Genomic DNA, 17881 nt, shown 5'->3' with positions numbered 1-17881 from the left:
ACATGTGCCACCCTGTTTTTAAAGGGACCAAAAGTAATTGGACAGATTAAATAATTGTTGAGCGAACATGCTCGACACTGCTCGGTACTCGCCCGAGCATCACGCTACTCGGGATGTTCGACGAGCACCGAGCATTTCCGCGTTACTCGGGCGGGAGCTTGGGTCTCCGCCTTGCATGTTTGGCGCTCTTTACAGAGCCAAACAACATGCAGGAATTGCCAGCCAGTCACTGTAATGCTGCAGCCATGTTGTTTGTGGGCATTACAGTGATTGGCTGGCCGCACAGCGTCATCAGGTCTATAACAGACCTGGCTCCGCCGTGCTCGTCACAGTCACTCTGGAATCAGGCAGAGTAGGGAGAGCTGCTGCTGTGTCAGGGAGATATTTTTTTGTTTCTAGTTAGTGTAGGTGTACCAAACTATATTAGAGACACCTATCCATCTCAACAAACAGTCCTTTGAGGACTAATCCATCTGTAGAGATATCAGGCAGGCAGTGTATATAGGCAGGCAGGGTATATAGCAGACTGCAGTGCACATAGCACAAGAGGCTCCATTTCAGTTTTGTCTGCTGCTGCTGTTAGATATTTCTAGAAATAGGCCCAGGTCTCAGGGGCCAGGAATAACTTGTTTTTGAATCTTAATCCTCATTATTTTCTTAAAAGGCAATCCAGAGAACACCGTTGTTCTGCGCCATTTGCTTGTTGGCACTGCAGAATACAGCCCGGTCCTTTCCATATTACAGCGCTAAAAATCCAGCTACTTAACACTGTGGTTTGTCCGTCACACGGATCACATACAATTGCGCTGAAAATACTGCTATTTCTGGCCTCTATTTAAAATTTGTTTTAGTGTGTCAGTGAAGCAATTGACACCAGTTTGCTGTTCAAAATAGTTACCTACAGGCCAAGTATTTTAAACTGTGGTTTGTCCGTCACATGGATCACATATACATTTTCAGAAAATACTGCCATTTATGACCTCCATTAAAAATTTATTTCAGTGTGTCAGTGAAGCAATTGACATCAGTTTGCTGTTCAAAATAGTTACCTACAGGCAAGGTATTTAAAACTGTGGTTTGTCCGTCACACGGATCACATATAAGTTCGCACCAAATTCAGTCATTTGTAGTGAGCGTGGAAGATATTGACCTCCATTTAAAATGGGCACGGAACATGGCAAGGGATGGGGAACTGGACATGATTGTGATGGTGCATGTAGAGGCCGAGGCTATGGGCAAGCTGAAATTGTGCCACGACAAACACCCACATCTTCTCGCTCGACCTTCCTGTCCCAATTAATAGGGGACCACAGAACACCACTATTGAACACAGAGCAGTGTGAAAAGGTTATCGGTTGGATAGCAGATAATGCTTCCAATCAGTTAGCTACCACCACCACCACCTTGTCTTCCACACGGTCAAGTCTCAGTAGCTGTGAGTCTGGACCGCATATTCCTCACCCTGACCCTCCTTCCTCCCACCATGCCGAGTGCCCGGAGACAAATGATCCCACACTTGGACACTCCGAAGAGCTGTTCACTTTTCCATTTATAGATTCAGGCCTCTCGCCCGGTCCACTTGAAGTGGGGCAAGAGGAGATCGCATGTAGCGATGCCCAAATATTTGAGCAGCCACGGTCACACGAAGGTGACGGTGGGTAATGGCACAAGAGGTGTACGATGATGAGACACAATTGGCAGAAAGTCAGGAGGAGGACCATAGTGTGAAAGTGGAAGACGAGGCGGTGGATGATATAGTAACTGACCCAACCTGGCAGGAGGACATGCAGAGCGAGAAGAGCAGCACACAGGGGGAGGGAGGCAGAGCACCCCAACAGGCAGGAAGAAGCAGTGTGGTGGCCGCAGAAAGAAGGCAGGCAACCGTTCCAAGTAACACCAACACAAAGGAAGTTGCCAGTACAACTGTTAGGTCTTCCCGAGTCTGGTTGTTTTTTAAAGACTCTGCCGATAACCCCAAAAAGGCCATTTGCACCACCTGCCAGGCCAGTATCAGCAGGAGTGGCAAAATGACCAGCCTGACCACCACCAGCATGATCAGACACATGACAGCAAAGCACCCGACTTTGTGGGCCGAACCTCAGGGTCCAGGAACAGTGTCTGCGGGTGGCACCACTGCTTCTTCCGCTGTTGTGCATGCAAGCCAAACCCCTGTCCATGGTGCATGCAAAGATGCCTCCTGTCCTGCACCTGTAATTGCACACTCTCTAGTAGCAGCATCAGGAAGCACGTCCACGTCCTTGTCCCAGCGCAACGTTCAGTTGTCCATACCCTAGTCCTTGGAATGCAAATACGCAGCCAACGCCCCACAGGCCACACTACTAAATTCCCATATTTTGCGACTGCTTGCACTAGAAATGTTGCCTTTTAGGCTCGTGGAGACGGAAAAATTCCGCAACCTGATGGCGGCGGCCATTCCTCGGTACTCGGTCCCCAGCTGCCACTATTTCTCCCGGTGTGCCGTCCCCGCATTTCACAAGCACGTGTCCCAAAACATTAGCCGTGCCCTCAACAGCGCAGTTATTGGGAAAGTCCACCTAACCACGGACACGTGGACAAGTGCTTGTGGGCAGGGACGGTACATCTCCCTGACGGCATACTGGGTTAACATAGTGGAAGCCAGAACCCAGTCGGACCTTGGGATGGAACACGTCCTCCCGATGCCAAGGATCTCAGGCCCTAGGTCCATCAGGGTTGCCCCCACAGTCTACAGCTCCTGCACCTCATCCTCGTCAGCCTCCTCTCTGAAATGACCACATCAGTCACAAGCTGGAAGCACTGCAGCACTGCCTCGGCCAAGCAGCAACAGGCTGTGTTGAAGCTAATATGCTATTGTGACAAAGCGCACAATGCTGAAGAGTTGTGGACAGCTCTGAAAGAGGAGACAGATCTGTGGCTCACACCGCTTAACCTACAGCCAGGCATGGTCATGTGTGACAATGGCCAGAACCTGGTGGTGGCTCTGAAGCGAGGCGAGCTCAGACACGTACCATGCCTGGCCCATGTGCTTCACCTCGTGGTTCAGCGATTTCTCAAATCCTACATGGAGCTGCCAGATCTGCTTGTCAAAGTACGCTGCCTATGTGTCCATTTTAGAAAGTCAGCTACAGCTTCCGCCGCCCTTGCCGTGCTTCAGCAGTGTTTGCAGTTTCTGGGTCAGAGACTGGTGTGTGATGTCCCCACGCATGGAACTCTACACTGCAGATGTTGGGAAGGATTTGTAAACAGAAGAGGGCAGCTGTTGACTACTAGCATCAACAAGGCAGTCGGTATTCAGTTCAGACTCCACACATAAGACTTCAGAAGTGGACATGGATGTCAGACATATGTACTATCCTCCAAAACTTTGAGGACTCCACCAAGATGATGAGCGGCGATGACGCCATAATTAGCGTCACCATCCCTCTTCTCTGTCTTCTGAAACGCTCTCTGCTCACGATCAAAGAGGATGCACGATGAGATGGCAAGGAACCATACAGGGTGATTACACACAGCTCAGCCTCATCTCATCCCAAAGTGGATTGGGTGAAAATGAGGAAGAATAAGAGCTAGTTTCATGCTCTATAGACGGAACTACCTGCACAATTGTCATACTGTCTGTTCAGCGTGGATGGCCTGAGGACAGAGAGGAGGAGGAGAGCATGGTCACTTGTCCTCTTGGTGAGGACACGGAAGTCTGGCCTGTTAGCAGTCTGGCACGCATGGCTGAGTTTATGTTACGCTGCCTTTCCCATGACCCTCGCGTTCTCAAAATTTTGGGTGACAGTCATTACTGGTTGGTGACACTTCTAGACCCACGCTACAAGGAGAACTTTATATCTCTTATTCCTGAGGCGGACAGGTCTACAAAAATGGGGCAGTACCAGAAGTCCCTTGTTGCGGAACTATTAAAAAAATTCCCATCTGAAAACGCTGGCGGCAGAGGTCATAGTTCGTTGGACAACCAAGGACTACAGGTGAGAGAGACACAACTCTAATCCAGCAGAGGCAGGGGGACACTGTCAAAGTTCTGGGAGAATTTTCTCAGCCCCTCCCATCTCACAAGCCCTGAGGCGCGGGGTACTCTCACAAGGAGTGCAAATTTTGGGAAGATGCTGAGAGAGTACCTTGCCGCCCCTACCAACATCCTCCGTGAATCCTCTGTGTCTTATCATTATAGGGTATCCAAGGTGGATACGTGGAATGAACTGGCTCTCTATGCCTTGGAGGTCCTGGCCTCCCCTGCCACAGGCGTTTTATCAGAGCGGGTTTTTAGTGCCGCTTGTGGAATTATAACTGATAAGCGCATCCGTCTGTCAAATGAAAATGCTGACAGGCTGACTCTTATAAAAATGAACAAGGGCTGGATTGGGCCAGACTTCTCAACACCACCGAATGATAGCAGCGTAACATAAACTCAAATCCAGTGTCTTTTTTTGGGAGGTGTATTCCCATGCACCTTTTCACACCCACACATGGGTATATGCTTCCTGATTTTGGCTATTTGCTCTTGTCCTTCTCCTTCTCCTCATCCTCCACCACCGTATGACCAGGGTGACCGTGGTCCGTGATAGAACACCCACATAATTTTTTCAAAGGGTGTTTATGATGCCCGTAAAAACAATTTTTTATACAGTATGTTCATGTATACCCCCCAGGGGTAAATGTTTGTCAGCCTATACACTTAGTGCATTGGCATTACAAGTATAGGAGACCCGCTCCTTTCTAATGGGAACATCAGTCTCTTCCAAGGGGCATTGGAGTGCCTCCCAATTTTTGGCAGCCCTTGCATTCACTGCATAGGCCAACACTATGGGAGACCCTCTCCTTTCTAACGGGAATTTGTCGCTACTGTGGCCCTGCTCTATTTGTCTTTAAATTCTTAGTGGGATTTTTCCTAAATTTGGTCAGCCATTAGACTCACTGCATACCCTACAACTGTATAGCAGACTCTGTGCTTTCTAATGGGAACATGTCGTTCTCATTACTGTGGCCCTGTTCTATGTGTCTTTAAATTCTTAGTGGGGTTTTTCCTAAATTTTGTCAGCCATTGGACTCACTGCATACCCTATAACTGTATAGCACACCCGCTCCTTTCTAATGGGAACATGTCGTACTCATTACTGTGGCCCTGCTCTATGTGTCTTTAAATTCTTAGTGGGGTTTTTCCCAAATTTTGGTAGCCCTTGCAGTCTCAGCATGGGCATTACCACTATAGGAGACCCGCTCCTTTATAATGGTAAAATTTTTTTACTGAGACCCTCCTCTATGTCTCTTCAAAGGGTTATTGGGTTGCGTCCGAATTTTTGGCAGCCCTTGCAGTCATTGCATATGCAATAACAGTATAGGAGACCCACTCGTTAATAATGGGAAAAACAAAGCATAGTCGGCTGATGGCTCTCTAACAAAAGTAAGGGCTGCCTGATGGCCCTATAAAAATAGGCTTTGTGACTTTCAGAATCTCTCCATCATAGAAGAAACAGGATGTGTCTGATGATGTGTCACACACTACATTGCCAGATAAGGTTGTAAAATGTTAAAATTACATTTCCCGGTGAATGCATTGGTCTTAAAAATTAACGTAAAAAACAAAACAAAACAAAAAACAGTAGGATCTTTCTTTAGTATAAAAAACAGAGTCGCCAATGTAACCTCAATGTAATCACATTGTTCAGCTCCTCCTCCATCTCCGAAATGACCACATCAGTCACAAGCTGAAAGCACTGCAGCACTGACTTGGTCAAGTGGCAACAGGCTGTGCTGAAGATAACATGCTTAATGCTTAGGTGACAAACCTCCCAGTGCTGCAGAGTTGTTTAAAGCTGTAACACAGCAACCTGATCTGTGGCTCTCACCGCTGAACATACAGCCAGGCATGGTCGTGTGTGACAATGGGTGGGACCTGGTGACGGAGAAATGACAGCCGGAGTAGATACGGTTTCCCTCTATGCCAGTCATTTCACCGAGCGAAAGAATATGGCTGTGGTGAAATACAACTCCCACTGAGAAGCTGTTTCAAATTGAAAAACATTGGGCCCACCAGAGGATTTGATTCTGAGGGCTCACCTTTCTCCCCCGCTCAAGAGCCCCCTAGCAGCTGCAAAGTTAGCGCTATCATGAACTCTCCTGATGTAGAAGCCAGGGCACACCAGAGGATTCTCTGGTGGGACCGTCCAACCCTGCCGAGAAGAGTGCTAAGAAAAGTGTATGGGAAGGTTCCTGGACACTCTATGGCTGCTTTTTTACTGAGGTGGAAACCCATGCAAACACGGGGAGAACATACAAAATCCTCACAGATGTTGTCCTTGCTGGGATTTGAACCCAGGATCCCAGTGCTGCAAGGCTTCAGTGCTAACCACTGATTCAGTGTACTGCCGTTCACTCTCTGATATCTAACAGGCTGGAGAAATTTGCACCTACTGCCACTCTGTCTTCAGCTCCTTTGTGAGAAACTAATGTATTTGGGCAGCCACTCAGTCTACCAAATAAAATTCCTGAGAAGGAAATTGGGGATGGCATAGCTACTGGTACTGGGGGCAGTGCTAATACCATGGCGTCGTACCATAGTTTACTGGAAATATTCCAGGCTGGTAGGAGGCAAGCAGATTCCCACAGAAAAGTACCAGCAGTAATGTTCAGGGACCTGCACTTGTAGAAGGCAGAGACAACACTGGGAGAAATAATGGCGGCTGGGGACCGAGTATGGACATGAGGCATCAGGTTGTGAAAAGCTTCCGACTCCACGAGCCTAAAAGGCCACATTTCAAGTGAAAGCAGCTTTAGAGAACTTCCTGGGAGAAATGACAGCTGGAGTTGATATGGTTTCCCAAGTCCTTTCACCAAGCTAAAGAATATGGCTGTGGAGAAATACAACTCAGCAAAAAAAGCTGTGGACTGGCTCCGTACTGTCCCTGGCCACATTCACTTGACCATGTGTTTGTGGGTAGGCGGTCCTTCCCAGTAAGTTCACTGGGGAGGGCACGGGTAATGTTGTGGGACCCGTGCTTGTGGAAGGTGGAGACGACACAGGGAGAAATAGTGGTGGCTGGGGACCGAGTATGGACACCCGGCCGCCGCTGGCATGAGGTTGTGAAAAGCTTCCGCCTCCACGAGCCTAAAAGGCCACATTTCAAGTTCAAGCTGCTGCCCAGAAATCTGGCAGTTTAGTATTGCTGCCTGGCTTGCATTCCAAGTAACAGAAAACTAAGCAGATGGTGACCTCTGTCATCATCATGGCCTCACCTCGGCACTATGAACTCTCCTGAAGGAGAAGCCAGGGCCTACCGGAGTTGTCTCCGGTTTACTGGTGGGCGCGTCCAATCATGATGAGAAGCTGCCCTGGCTAAGAAAAGTGTGGGGGAAGGTTCCTGGACACTCTATGGCTGCTTTTGTAATGTGGATCGGACGTGCTTATGCATGTTATTTCTCAAACTGCATTGCAGATCAGGCCATTGCCCAACTCTGTAGTCATGAAATTAAATGTGGAAAGAAAGATGTTTGTTTGTCAAAGCACCACCGACAAGTGCGAGCTGATGTTGGACGGGCTGCCATTGCTTCTGCAACAAGCTGCATTAGAGGACTTCCTGGGAGAAATGACACCCAGAGTAGATACGGTTTCCCTCTATACCAACCAGTCCTTTCACCAAGCTAGAGAATATGACTGTGGTGAAATACTGTCGCAGAGTGCATCTTCTTACAGTCACCACTGTACTTACGAGAGCTTCAATCAGCAAGATATCTTGAGTAAACAGTATTTACTTCATACTTGTTAAACATGAGATACAATTCAGTGTCACACAGTCCGTGTGCTGCTGACATAACACATTCAGGAAAGAAAAGCAAAAACACAGGAAGTAAGAACAACCAACAATTGAGAGCTTTCCTCCCCCACATTACAGCAAGCATATAACTTTACACACTATCGCCATCTGCTATCTGGTTAGTATAAAGTCCTCCTTTTACTTATAATAAGTCCTAATCTGTTGTATATGCCAACAAATACAACTCAGCAAAAAAAGCTGTTGACTGGCTCCGTACCATCCCGGGCCACATTCACTTGACCACGTGTTTGTGGGCAGTCGGTCCTTCCCAGTAAGTTCACTGGGGAGGGCACGGGTAATGTTGTGGGACCCATGCTTGTGGAAGGTAGAGAAGACACCGGGACAAATGGATACTTGGTCGCCGCCGCCATAAGATTGTGGACAACTTCTGCCTCCACGAGCCTAAAAAGCCACATTTTAAAAGCAAGCAGCTGTCAAAAATTTGGCAGCATAGTATTACAGCCTGTGGGTGAGTGGGTGGCTGGTTGGCTGCATATTTGCGCTTGCATTCCAAGGAATGGGGTAGGGACAACTGAACGCTGCACTGGGACAAGGACGTGGACGGTGATTGTTGCAAGTATGCAATGACAGAGGCATCTTCGCATGCGCCAAAGGTCACTTATGATGGGCACACTTTTAGGCAGTGACCTGGGAGTCAGAGATGCTTCTAGAGGTCTTCCCCATGCTGTTCCCATATCTTTTCAGCACTGTGTGCATGTGTCTGATGATGTGTCACACACCAAATGGCCAGATAAGGTTGTAAAATGTTAAAATGACATTTCCCAGTGAATGCATTTGTCTTGGTTGAAAGCAATGCAAAAGTGCAAAAACGCATCAAAAACGCTACGTGTGAACATAGCCCAAGGTGTGGAGGAGTATTTTTGGTTTTGGTTATTTATTTTGCCTAATACACAAGTCATTACCCTTCAAAGGATGTTCCTTAACATATTTCCCAGGAAAATCCATTTTGGATTTGTTTTGTATGCTTTATTATGAGTCCGTAAAAGTGGCATAATACCTCTGACAAAGTTGTTGACAGCAGTGACCTGGGAGTCAGAAATGCTTCCAGGGGTCTTCCCCATGCTGTTCCCATGTCATTTGAGCACTGTTCCCATCGATTTGGGCAATTTTTAGGCCCTCTGCAGACCGCCAGGGGCAGCCGCCTGAAAAATGCTCGAGTTTCATTGGGTCGTTGCTCGGGTCAAGCACCCGATTATTCCAATGTGCTCGACCCGAGCAATGAGCACCCAAGCATTTTAGTGCTTTCTCATTACTAGTGACTAGTTGAAAAGGCAACTCCTCAGCAGCTTCTCCCCAACCATTATCTTTGAGTGACTAGTCTCTTCATTTGGTAGTGTATAGGAGGAGACTATTAGTCATTAAGGTGGATGGGGGACTTTTGCAAATGTGGCTAAATGCATGAGTTTGCAATGATTCTAGCAGTCCATTGGAGAAAACCTTTTTAAATTTATTTGTGTGGATTAAGAAAAATCCTTGTATGTCCCTGAGAAATATACAGTCTGATCAGTGTCCAAGTTGCTCAAGTTACTAATACTTTCTCACACTCCCACAGACATTACACTGGGTTAGCTTATTCATTCAATAGAAAAACTCAGTGCAATGTTTTTGGCACAGAAGAAGAACTTCTCATGCCTGGGAGTTTGAATTTAGACATTGAACTGATGGAATTTGAGAATTTCTGACAAAAAAAGAGATATGACAAATGTATTACCAATGTTAGGGACATACACGTCTATTCAGTTCTTCAATACAAAAAGTGAAACTCATATATTATAGAGTCATTACAAACAGAGTGTAGAATCTGCGTCTCTGCCTCCTGTCGGGCAGAGACGCAGTTCCCTTCACCGCCGCGGCCCCGGTTCGGCGTCTTCCCGCTCATCCGCTGCTGTGTCGCGCAGCGCGCGCAGCTTACCGGGCACTGTGCTTAGGGCACGCGCGCTGTAATGCACACGCCCGGGCTGAGTGGCGTGTGTGTGTATATGTAGTGATTCCACTGGACCGTGCCGGAGAGTGAATACCTGGAGGGGCGTAACTAAGTATCCATCCGATCCGACCAGGGTCGCACGACGGCATACGACGCCAGTGCACCAAGGAGGAACCGAGCAGAGGGACCAGGTGCTACTCCAGGACAGACCCCGGACACGGCTGTTGACCCACACAGGGGAATACAGGAACAGGCAGGTTAGGCTGGCATGCAGACTGCTGGGTAGAGGCAGACACGGCTGGTATGCAGACTGGCGGATGCTGGTAAGCACGACTGGTATGCAGGCAGGGAGGTACTGGCAGGTACGACAGGTTGGAGCACCGAGTGGATAGGACCCAGTACAGACTGGGACTCAGGAACAGAACCGCAGATGCGGTGGACAAACAGCAGAGTGAGGCTGCCGGAGCAGCGAGCAAAGGGTCAGAGCAGAGCGAGACTGCCGGAGCAGCGAGCAAAGGGTTAGAGCAGAGCGAGACTGCCGGAGCAGCGAGCAAAGGGTCAGAGCAGAGCGAGACTGCCAGAGCAGCGAGCAAAGGGTCAGAGCAGAGCGAGACTGCCGGAGCAGCGAGCAAAGGGTCAGAGCAGAGCGAGACTGCCGGAACAGCGAGCAAAGGGTCAGAGCAGAGCGAGACTGCCGGAGCAGCGAGCAAAGGGTCAGAGCAGAGCGAGACTGCCGGAGCAGCGAGCAAAGGGTCAGATCAGAGCGAGACTGCCGGAGCAACGAGCAAAGGGTCGAGCAGAGCGAGACTGCCGGAGCAGCGAGCAAAGGGTCAGAGCAGAGCGAGACTGCCGGAGCAGCGAGCAAAGGGTCAGAGCAGAGCGAGACTGCCGGAGCAGCGAGCAAAGGGTCAGAGCAGAGCGAGACTACCGGAGCAGCGAGCAAAGGGTCAGAGCAGAGCGAGACTGCCGGAGCAGCGAGCAAAGGGTCAGAGCAGAGCGAGACTGCTGGAGCAGCGAGCAAAGGGTCAGAGCAGGCAAGAACCGCCAGAGCGGTGAGCAAGGCAGAGCCGAGGGGACAGGGCTCTGTTCCCATGGAACAGACTGGAAGGGAAAGGCAGAACCAGGTACACACAGGATACTTGCAATGAAGTAGCGAGTGGACTCTAAACTCACAAACGGGAGTACAGGGACAACAAGTAGGAGTTTAGTACGGGATGAGATTCTGCAGGAAAAGGGAAGGTACGGACATAGAGAAAAAGAGCGTGGTGTAAAGATGTCACCATGCCCTCTGATCTGAGACGTCACAGTGCAGCAGCCGCGGCGGATACAGGAGCTGCTGCGGAGGCACGGGGAGAGTTAAGTATTGTGCCGGGTGCCGGGGCCCTGAGCAAGCGGGGGGGAGCGGGCGCTGACACCGCTCACGGGTCCCATAGCGCACGGGGTGCCTGACGGTGAGGGCCCCCCCGCCTGCTCAGGGCCCCGGCATTTGCTTGGGTGCTGACGCCGACCCTGCGGGGGCACCATGAGGAGACGCCCAATAGGGGGACCCAAACGGGGCTCCGAGGGGGCCCCGCTCGGCCGGGCCCCATACTGGAGTCAGGACAGTCATGCCCTGATGGCAGCCCTGCTGGAGGCTGGAGGGGCCCCCTCTCCCTCAGGGCCCCCGTTCAATGAACGGGCTGCACGGGCGGTAGGTTCGCCCCTGTCTAAAGAATAATTTTGCTGTTCTTCTGTTGTAATATCTGTTTGTTCCTCAGTTACATGAACAGCACTGTGGCCTTCCATCTCAAACATACTGAATCCTAAGTTTTCTTCTAGCTGTTGTTCATTACTCTCATTCATCAGTGTAATTGTACTTATCATGTTTGAGGCATTGTCCGTTACAATAGCAAGAACCTGTTCTTTTTTGAGTTTGTAATCTTGCAGAATTTTTTCCACTAAGGTCTGGAGAAACTCACTGGTGTGATGAGCTTCAGTATCTTTTACTGCCAGTGTCTTGGTAACAATTTCTTTGTTGTCACAAACATATTGAACATTGATGGCAAAATAGTTCACTCTGTGACGTGTACAGGCATCCATCTTAAGAAACATGAAGCGTCTTTTGAGAGTCTTTTGAAGATCTTCCTTTTGTTTAAGGGCTTCTTCAATCAGTAATTTTCTAATACTTTCTCTTTCCAGAGAAACACCAAGTTTGCGGGCCATTTCTCCATTAAGAGCTGTAAAAGCTGGTCGTGCAAATAATGATAATGGTACACCGTCCTTCACAACAAGCTGTATGAGCTGTCTTTTAAACATATCTGCCCCCCTGCCCCTCGCTGGCTACGGCCATGATTCACACACAGCGTTTTTGCGGATCTGTTTTTTGCAGTAAAATGCAGTGTCTCTGGGCATCCCAGCAAAGCCAATGGGTTTCAAGATATGACATTCAGACACATCGTTTTGTGAGGATCCGTTTTTGGGCTCAAAAACGGATCCTCACAAAGAATGAGCATGTCAGTTTGTGCGGCTTTTTTCTAATCTGCTTTTGCTATTGAAAACATTATCTATGAGCTCAAAAACCTTTCAGGTGATGCGGTTTTTAAAAAGCTGATCTGCTTTTGCAGCTGAAAAACGTATCCTCAAAAAACACAGCAAAAACGCTGTGTGTGAATGTAGCCTTAGATCATGAATAGGACAGACATTTATAGGACATTTCAGAACTTTCCCAAATTCTTAAGAAAAAATATTCAGCGCATTCTGCATTGAACTACTGTACCCAATTTATTATATATTTTAGGAGTCTGAGTCGGTCCATTTTCTACTGACTCCGACTCCACCAAAATGTGCACCGACTCTGACTCCGACTCCACGACTCCGACTCCACAGCCCTGCTACCTGGCAGGAAAAACACATGTAAAATTCGCATGCGTTTTTCCTGCCAGGGAGAAGTGGAAAAAATCTGGAGCATTTCTGCTTCGTGGGCACTAGGCCTTACACCTCGACCTGTGCGGTCCTCACAGAGGAAAATGGGAGCTTCCAAGATAGTGTGCTGGCTGTGCAAAGAGTAGAGGAAGTAAATGAAGAAGATAGAGTGTTTTCACAGAAGAAGGAGATGTGTGTGTGTGTGTGTTCATGACACTTGTCTTTAATGAAACGTCCTTGAAGATAAATGCATGCTATTTGCTGTATATAGTTCATATCAAATTATTTTTCAGTAAATGAAGTTTAATTTTAAATGGTGGTCTCCTTTCATGAACTGGTTAAAATCTGGTCCTGGCAAACCAGCATCATCGGTTACATGTGGCCTGCATGGGCGTACCACTCCTCTGACACAAGTCCACATACCCAGCCAGGACCCCCCCTTTCATGTAACGTGCGAGGCGCAGGAGACAAGTACCTCATCCACGGCTACCATCCCAGCCGACATTACACGTGTTCTTCTGTCTGAGGGGGCTCTAAAGCATTGTGCATGTAAGAGGGAGACTTCAAATTATATATATTATTTTTGTGTTACAGGTTGGAAGTTTAAATGCTTGCTTCTTTGCTAAGAAAGGATTCCTAGTGGAACTTTATGAAGCAAGAGAAGGTAAGTATTTTACTCTACAGTAAACATAAATTGCATAAGCTATATATGCCAAATAATGCAGCATGCCTAATGTTAGTATATGTTACTACCATATTATTTAGCAGTGCCTGATTACTTTAGGATCTTGGGGTATATTCACACTTTGCAGATTTGTTGAAGACATTTCTACAACTGTCTCATTCACATCAATAAGGCTTGCAGAAATTGACATACTTGCTGCAAAAGCAACCCTTGTTCATATGTATATGTAATGGGGGTCAGGGTGGTAGTCATGGGCGAGTACTGCAGTGTTTTATTCATCACCCCAGCCCGCTACAGAAATATGGGGACATGCTTGCCCCTGGGTGTGTGTGATGTGCTGCACTTTGGGCTGTATGCTGTGGGAGTTTTACTCACTTTCATCCTTGGTTCAGACGGGTGCGATCCTCTGTGCTTTGAATAAAAGAGGACACCATTCTTTAAAAACAAAACAGTCCCATTTACTTCATCAGCACAACCTTAGAAACGGGATTACAGGTACAACACTTGTTGCAAAACACGGCATTCATAGATGATAAAACACAGTCTCAATCCCCACACGGTGCTATTCACGGTGTGACTCGGCCCTAGGGGAAACTGCCACTCGACTTTCTCGTGGAGAAGCTCCTGCTTCACCCCACGGCTCCCAATACCTGACCCTAACAGGGACTGCCTCGCTTCTGAGGCTCCCTAGTCCAGGCACGTCCGTTACTGCCCATCGGCTGGAAGAGGCAAGGATCCGCAAATTGATCTTTAGAGTATAGTTGTTTTTTTTTTATGGTTGAAGGAAAACTAAGTCCATCTAGTTCAACCCATAGCCTAACATGTTGATCCAGAGGAAGGCAAAAAAAAAACATGTGGTAAACACTACGCTCCACATTGGGGAAAAAAATTCCTTCCTGACTCCATACGACAATGAGACTAGTTCCCTGGATCAACGCCCTATCAAGGAATCTAGTATATATAACCTGTAATATTATAGTTTTCAAGAAAGGCATCCATGCCCTTCTTAAATTTTAATAGTGAATCACTCATTACAACATCATGCGGCAGAGAGTTCCATAGTCTCACTGCTCTTACAGTAAAGAATCCGCGTCTGTGATTATGATTAAACCTTCTTTCCTCCAGACGTAGAAGATGCCCCCTTGTCCCCGTCTCAGGCCTCAGAGTAAAAAGATCAGTAGAAAGGTCTTTGTACTGTCCTCTCATATACTTGTACATAGTAATAAGATCACCCCTAAGCCTTCGTTTTTCCACAGTAAATAACCCCAAGTGTAATAACCTGTCTTGGTATTGCAGACCCCGCAGTCCTCTAATAACCTGTCTTGGTATCGCAGACCCCCCAGTCCTCTAATAACCTTGGTCGTTCTTCTCTGCACCCGCTCTAGTTCAGCTATGTCTTTCTTATACACCGGAGACCAGAACTGTACAGATAGTATAGATTATACCGTGTTGTGCCCGTTCCTGTTAATTCTCCTTGTTTCTCCCACACACACCCGTCTCTCTTCTTCTCTGTCTCTCCTTACTCACTGCTAATTCTTAACTGACTAAAAAAACATGGCTGACACCAATACCCAGTGCTCCCTCAGTCCTAACTTGTCACTAAGGGCGGCCCCCAAACTAATTAACCCTGTGTGCCACTGACATAAGGGTAATGTAGTATCAACAGTACCTCTGCTGCCATCTAATGCCCGTAATTCTAAAACATACATAGAATTACTACAACAGTACAGTTCTATAGGGGAGTGGAGTAGACATTCTCCACACACCCCTCACATCCTCCCACTCTAAAAACATTGCCGTCCTCGGCAATATAGTCCTAGGAAAGAAGAGAGGGTTAGTGTCAATTAAAACATTTTCAAATACTATTATGACCATGAAGTCTTCTCCGCACTGACGCTGGCCCTTCTCGATCAAGGGCCCAGGAACTGGAAACAACAACAAAAGAGTCCAATTGTTTTCCGGCAGGTCACACAGTCCCTTTTGAGGTAAAGCTGGAACCGGTCCTCCTTGGTGAGGACCCTGGAAACAAGCATGCAGTTCATGTTTCGGTACTTTTCCACAGCACCGGTCCTTCTTGGTTAAGGACCCCGGAACCACGATATGTCCAAAACAGTCCTTAGTTTGGGGCAACTGCACCATTAGAATTACAGCAGAAAAAGGCGCAACAAAAAAAATAAGAATAATAAAAAATAAAAATTAAGCCTATTCAGCTGTATGGGACTTTCTTCCTTGTTCCAAGGGTACATCTTCCTCTTCTTACTGCAACAGGCCATCTGCCTTGGGGGTCTTGGAAACTGACCCCTTTTTTCAACTTTTGATCTCCTTAGCAGGACGATCTGTGGGGAGACCCAACTGGTCATCCCCAGCAAAACGAAGGGGTAATTTTTTCAAACAAAACTTTAACTGTCCTTTGTCGATTCCCATAACTATGGCTATCAGCTGTGTAAGTTTTCTTCAATCCTCTACAGATTCAACTCCAGCTTCTCTTCTGTCAGACGTTGAACTCTTTGTGCTCTTTTAGCCCCTCTTGGAGTGGATTGGGGCTGGTTCACACCAGGGCCACAGCTCCTCATGCCAGGGTCATAGTGGTGATGGTAGGTGAAAGGCTAGGACCCCTAAACCTACATCAAGGATTGGTTCCACAGCATCCCTGAGAACGAGATGACCGCCAGTCCCACTGTTCCTCCATATCTAATGAACTATCATCATCATACCACCGCCTCTGTTAAATATTAATTATGGATATTCTTAATTCTGAGTTCTGTACTATACATAAGATTGCATCAGCCATCGTTTCTAGCCATGCGCTATTTTTGTGTGTATTTTTAGTTCACTACCATATGCGGAATGACAGGTACTATAAAAGCCCATGTTAGAGACAGGGGGGGGGGGGGCTCTTGCCATTCCACAGGACACAGGACGAGGGTCTGTGTGTAACCCAGCTGCTGATGTAGGCCCAGGAAACACGTTCTTTACCCGGACACATGGTGTCATCTGGACACACGTGCTGGACACGGACAGACACAATCTAGCATCCAGAATCCCAGGGAAAGATGGGTGAATCTCAACAATTAAGCTAATTATGGACAAATGGACAATTACTTTGTGACTAATTATTGTATGTAAATTTTGCAATAATTCTTTTTAATGGACAACCCGAGAATAAATAGATACATTTTTTTATAACAATATCTTGATATTGATACTTTGAGAAGTCCTCGATAGAGAAAAAATACAGAAAGAAGTATTTTTTTTTACAGCCTCTCTTCTTCTCTTCGCCTCCTTTCGTGCAGCCGCCTTTCCTCTTTATGGATTTTCTATCTGCTCTCCTTCCTTCCTCCAGTCTTCCATATCTTGGGCTGAGCAGACACGTTCCACTCCTATCTCGTACACTGCAGCCAGAATGGCGGTATCTCAGGCTCCATGCTTCTCTTTCTGCGGCCTCTCCGCCTCTTCCTAGGCCGGCCGGGTGACGCGATCAGTGTGTCACCCGTCACTCCGGGCGGTCCCGCCCACAGCCGCACCCACTGCTCGCGTCATCGCTTACCCAATGGGCTGGTCTTCATTTTGAACCGCGCCCTCCTCCTGTACATGACTCTTCTTCTGGGCCGAACCTTGGCTTCCAGACGTCCTCTTCTCCAGGCCAGCCTCTGAGTAGGTTGGAGGTATTTTCGCACCTCAGGGCGCCATCTCTGCACACGACCTGTCAGTCTTCTCCCTCTATGACCCCCAATTGCTGCCATCTTGGGACCCACATTGCTGGCCGCGATCTTGAGATTGACATATTGGTTCGCACGTTTTTCAATTCTTTCCGTTTTGTCTGCTTATCTTCAGGCGTCTCATTTGCGCCAGGGGCATTTTTCTTGCGGTCCTTATCCGGCATTTTCTCTCCTGTGCCACACGACCTATTCACCCCACTGTTTGGATGCGAGGACTTCGCATCCTGCCGACTATGCCAAATGTAACGGGGCTCAGGGTGGTAGTCATGGGCGATTGTCACAGTGTTTTCTTCATCACTCCCGCAGAAACCTTGCACATCTAGACACTCACACACTCTCTGACTTTATTCTACCACTGACATCTATATCCTCACTCCACAACACAGACAGCGCCACTGCTTTCTACAATGCCACTCTCACATCAGCTATTGACTTGGTCATCCCTCTTATGCATGGCAGAGAACGATGAGTCAATAGGCAAACCTGCACAACAACCTCAATAAACAGCTTCGTCAAGCATCCAGGGTTGCGGAGCGGCGTTGGAAGAAAACACATTCGCAAGATGATTTCACTGCATTCAAAGAAGCAACACTCGCATTGAAATCAGCCCTCACCTCTATTAAACAGGCCTACTTCACAACCCTCATATCTTCCTTATCTTACAACCCCAAACAGTTATTCAACACTTCTAAATCTCTTCTCCGCCCTCCATTGCCCCCTCCGACCTCCATCATCTCTGCTGATGAGTTTGCCACACTCTTCAAACAAAAGATTGATCAGATGACGCGCCCCCAGGGCCGTGGGGTACTCGGCA

At 47.8% G+C, this 17881-nt stretch overlaps 1 protein-coding gene across 3 annotated transcripts in view; it reads left to right on the top strand.

Moving 5' to 3' along the window:
• The window catches only part of KMO (kynurenine 3-monooxygenase), a 1041428-nt gene that overhangs the window by 68824 nt on the left and 954723 nt on the right, over positions 1–17881 (top strand). For all 3 annotated transcript variants that reach the window (XM_073673271.1, XM_073673270.1, XM_073673272.1), the window contains one exon: positions 13258–13327. In XM_073673271.1, the coding sequence (XP_073529372.1) occupies positions 13258–13327 (70 nt within the window). The remainder of the gene's footprint in view (positions 1–13257; positions 13328–17881) is intronic.

The sequence above is a fragment of the Phyllobates terribilis genome, unplaced genomic scaffold (genome assembly GCF_046119375.1).
Source record: "Phyllobates terribilis strain yellow unplaced genomic scaffold, ASM4611937v1 Scaffold_3__8_contigs__length_932513732, whole genome shotgun sequence".
Lineage (NCBI taxonomy): Eukaryota > Metazoa > Chordata > Amphibia > Anura > Dendrobatidae > Phyllobates > Phyllobates terribilis.
Note: the sequence above shows the minus strand (reverse complement) of the source record. Positions and strands in the feature narration are given on the sequence as shown.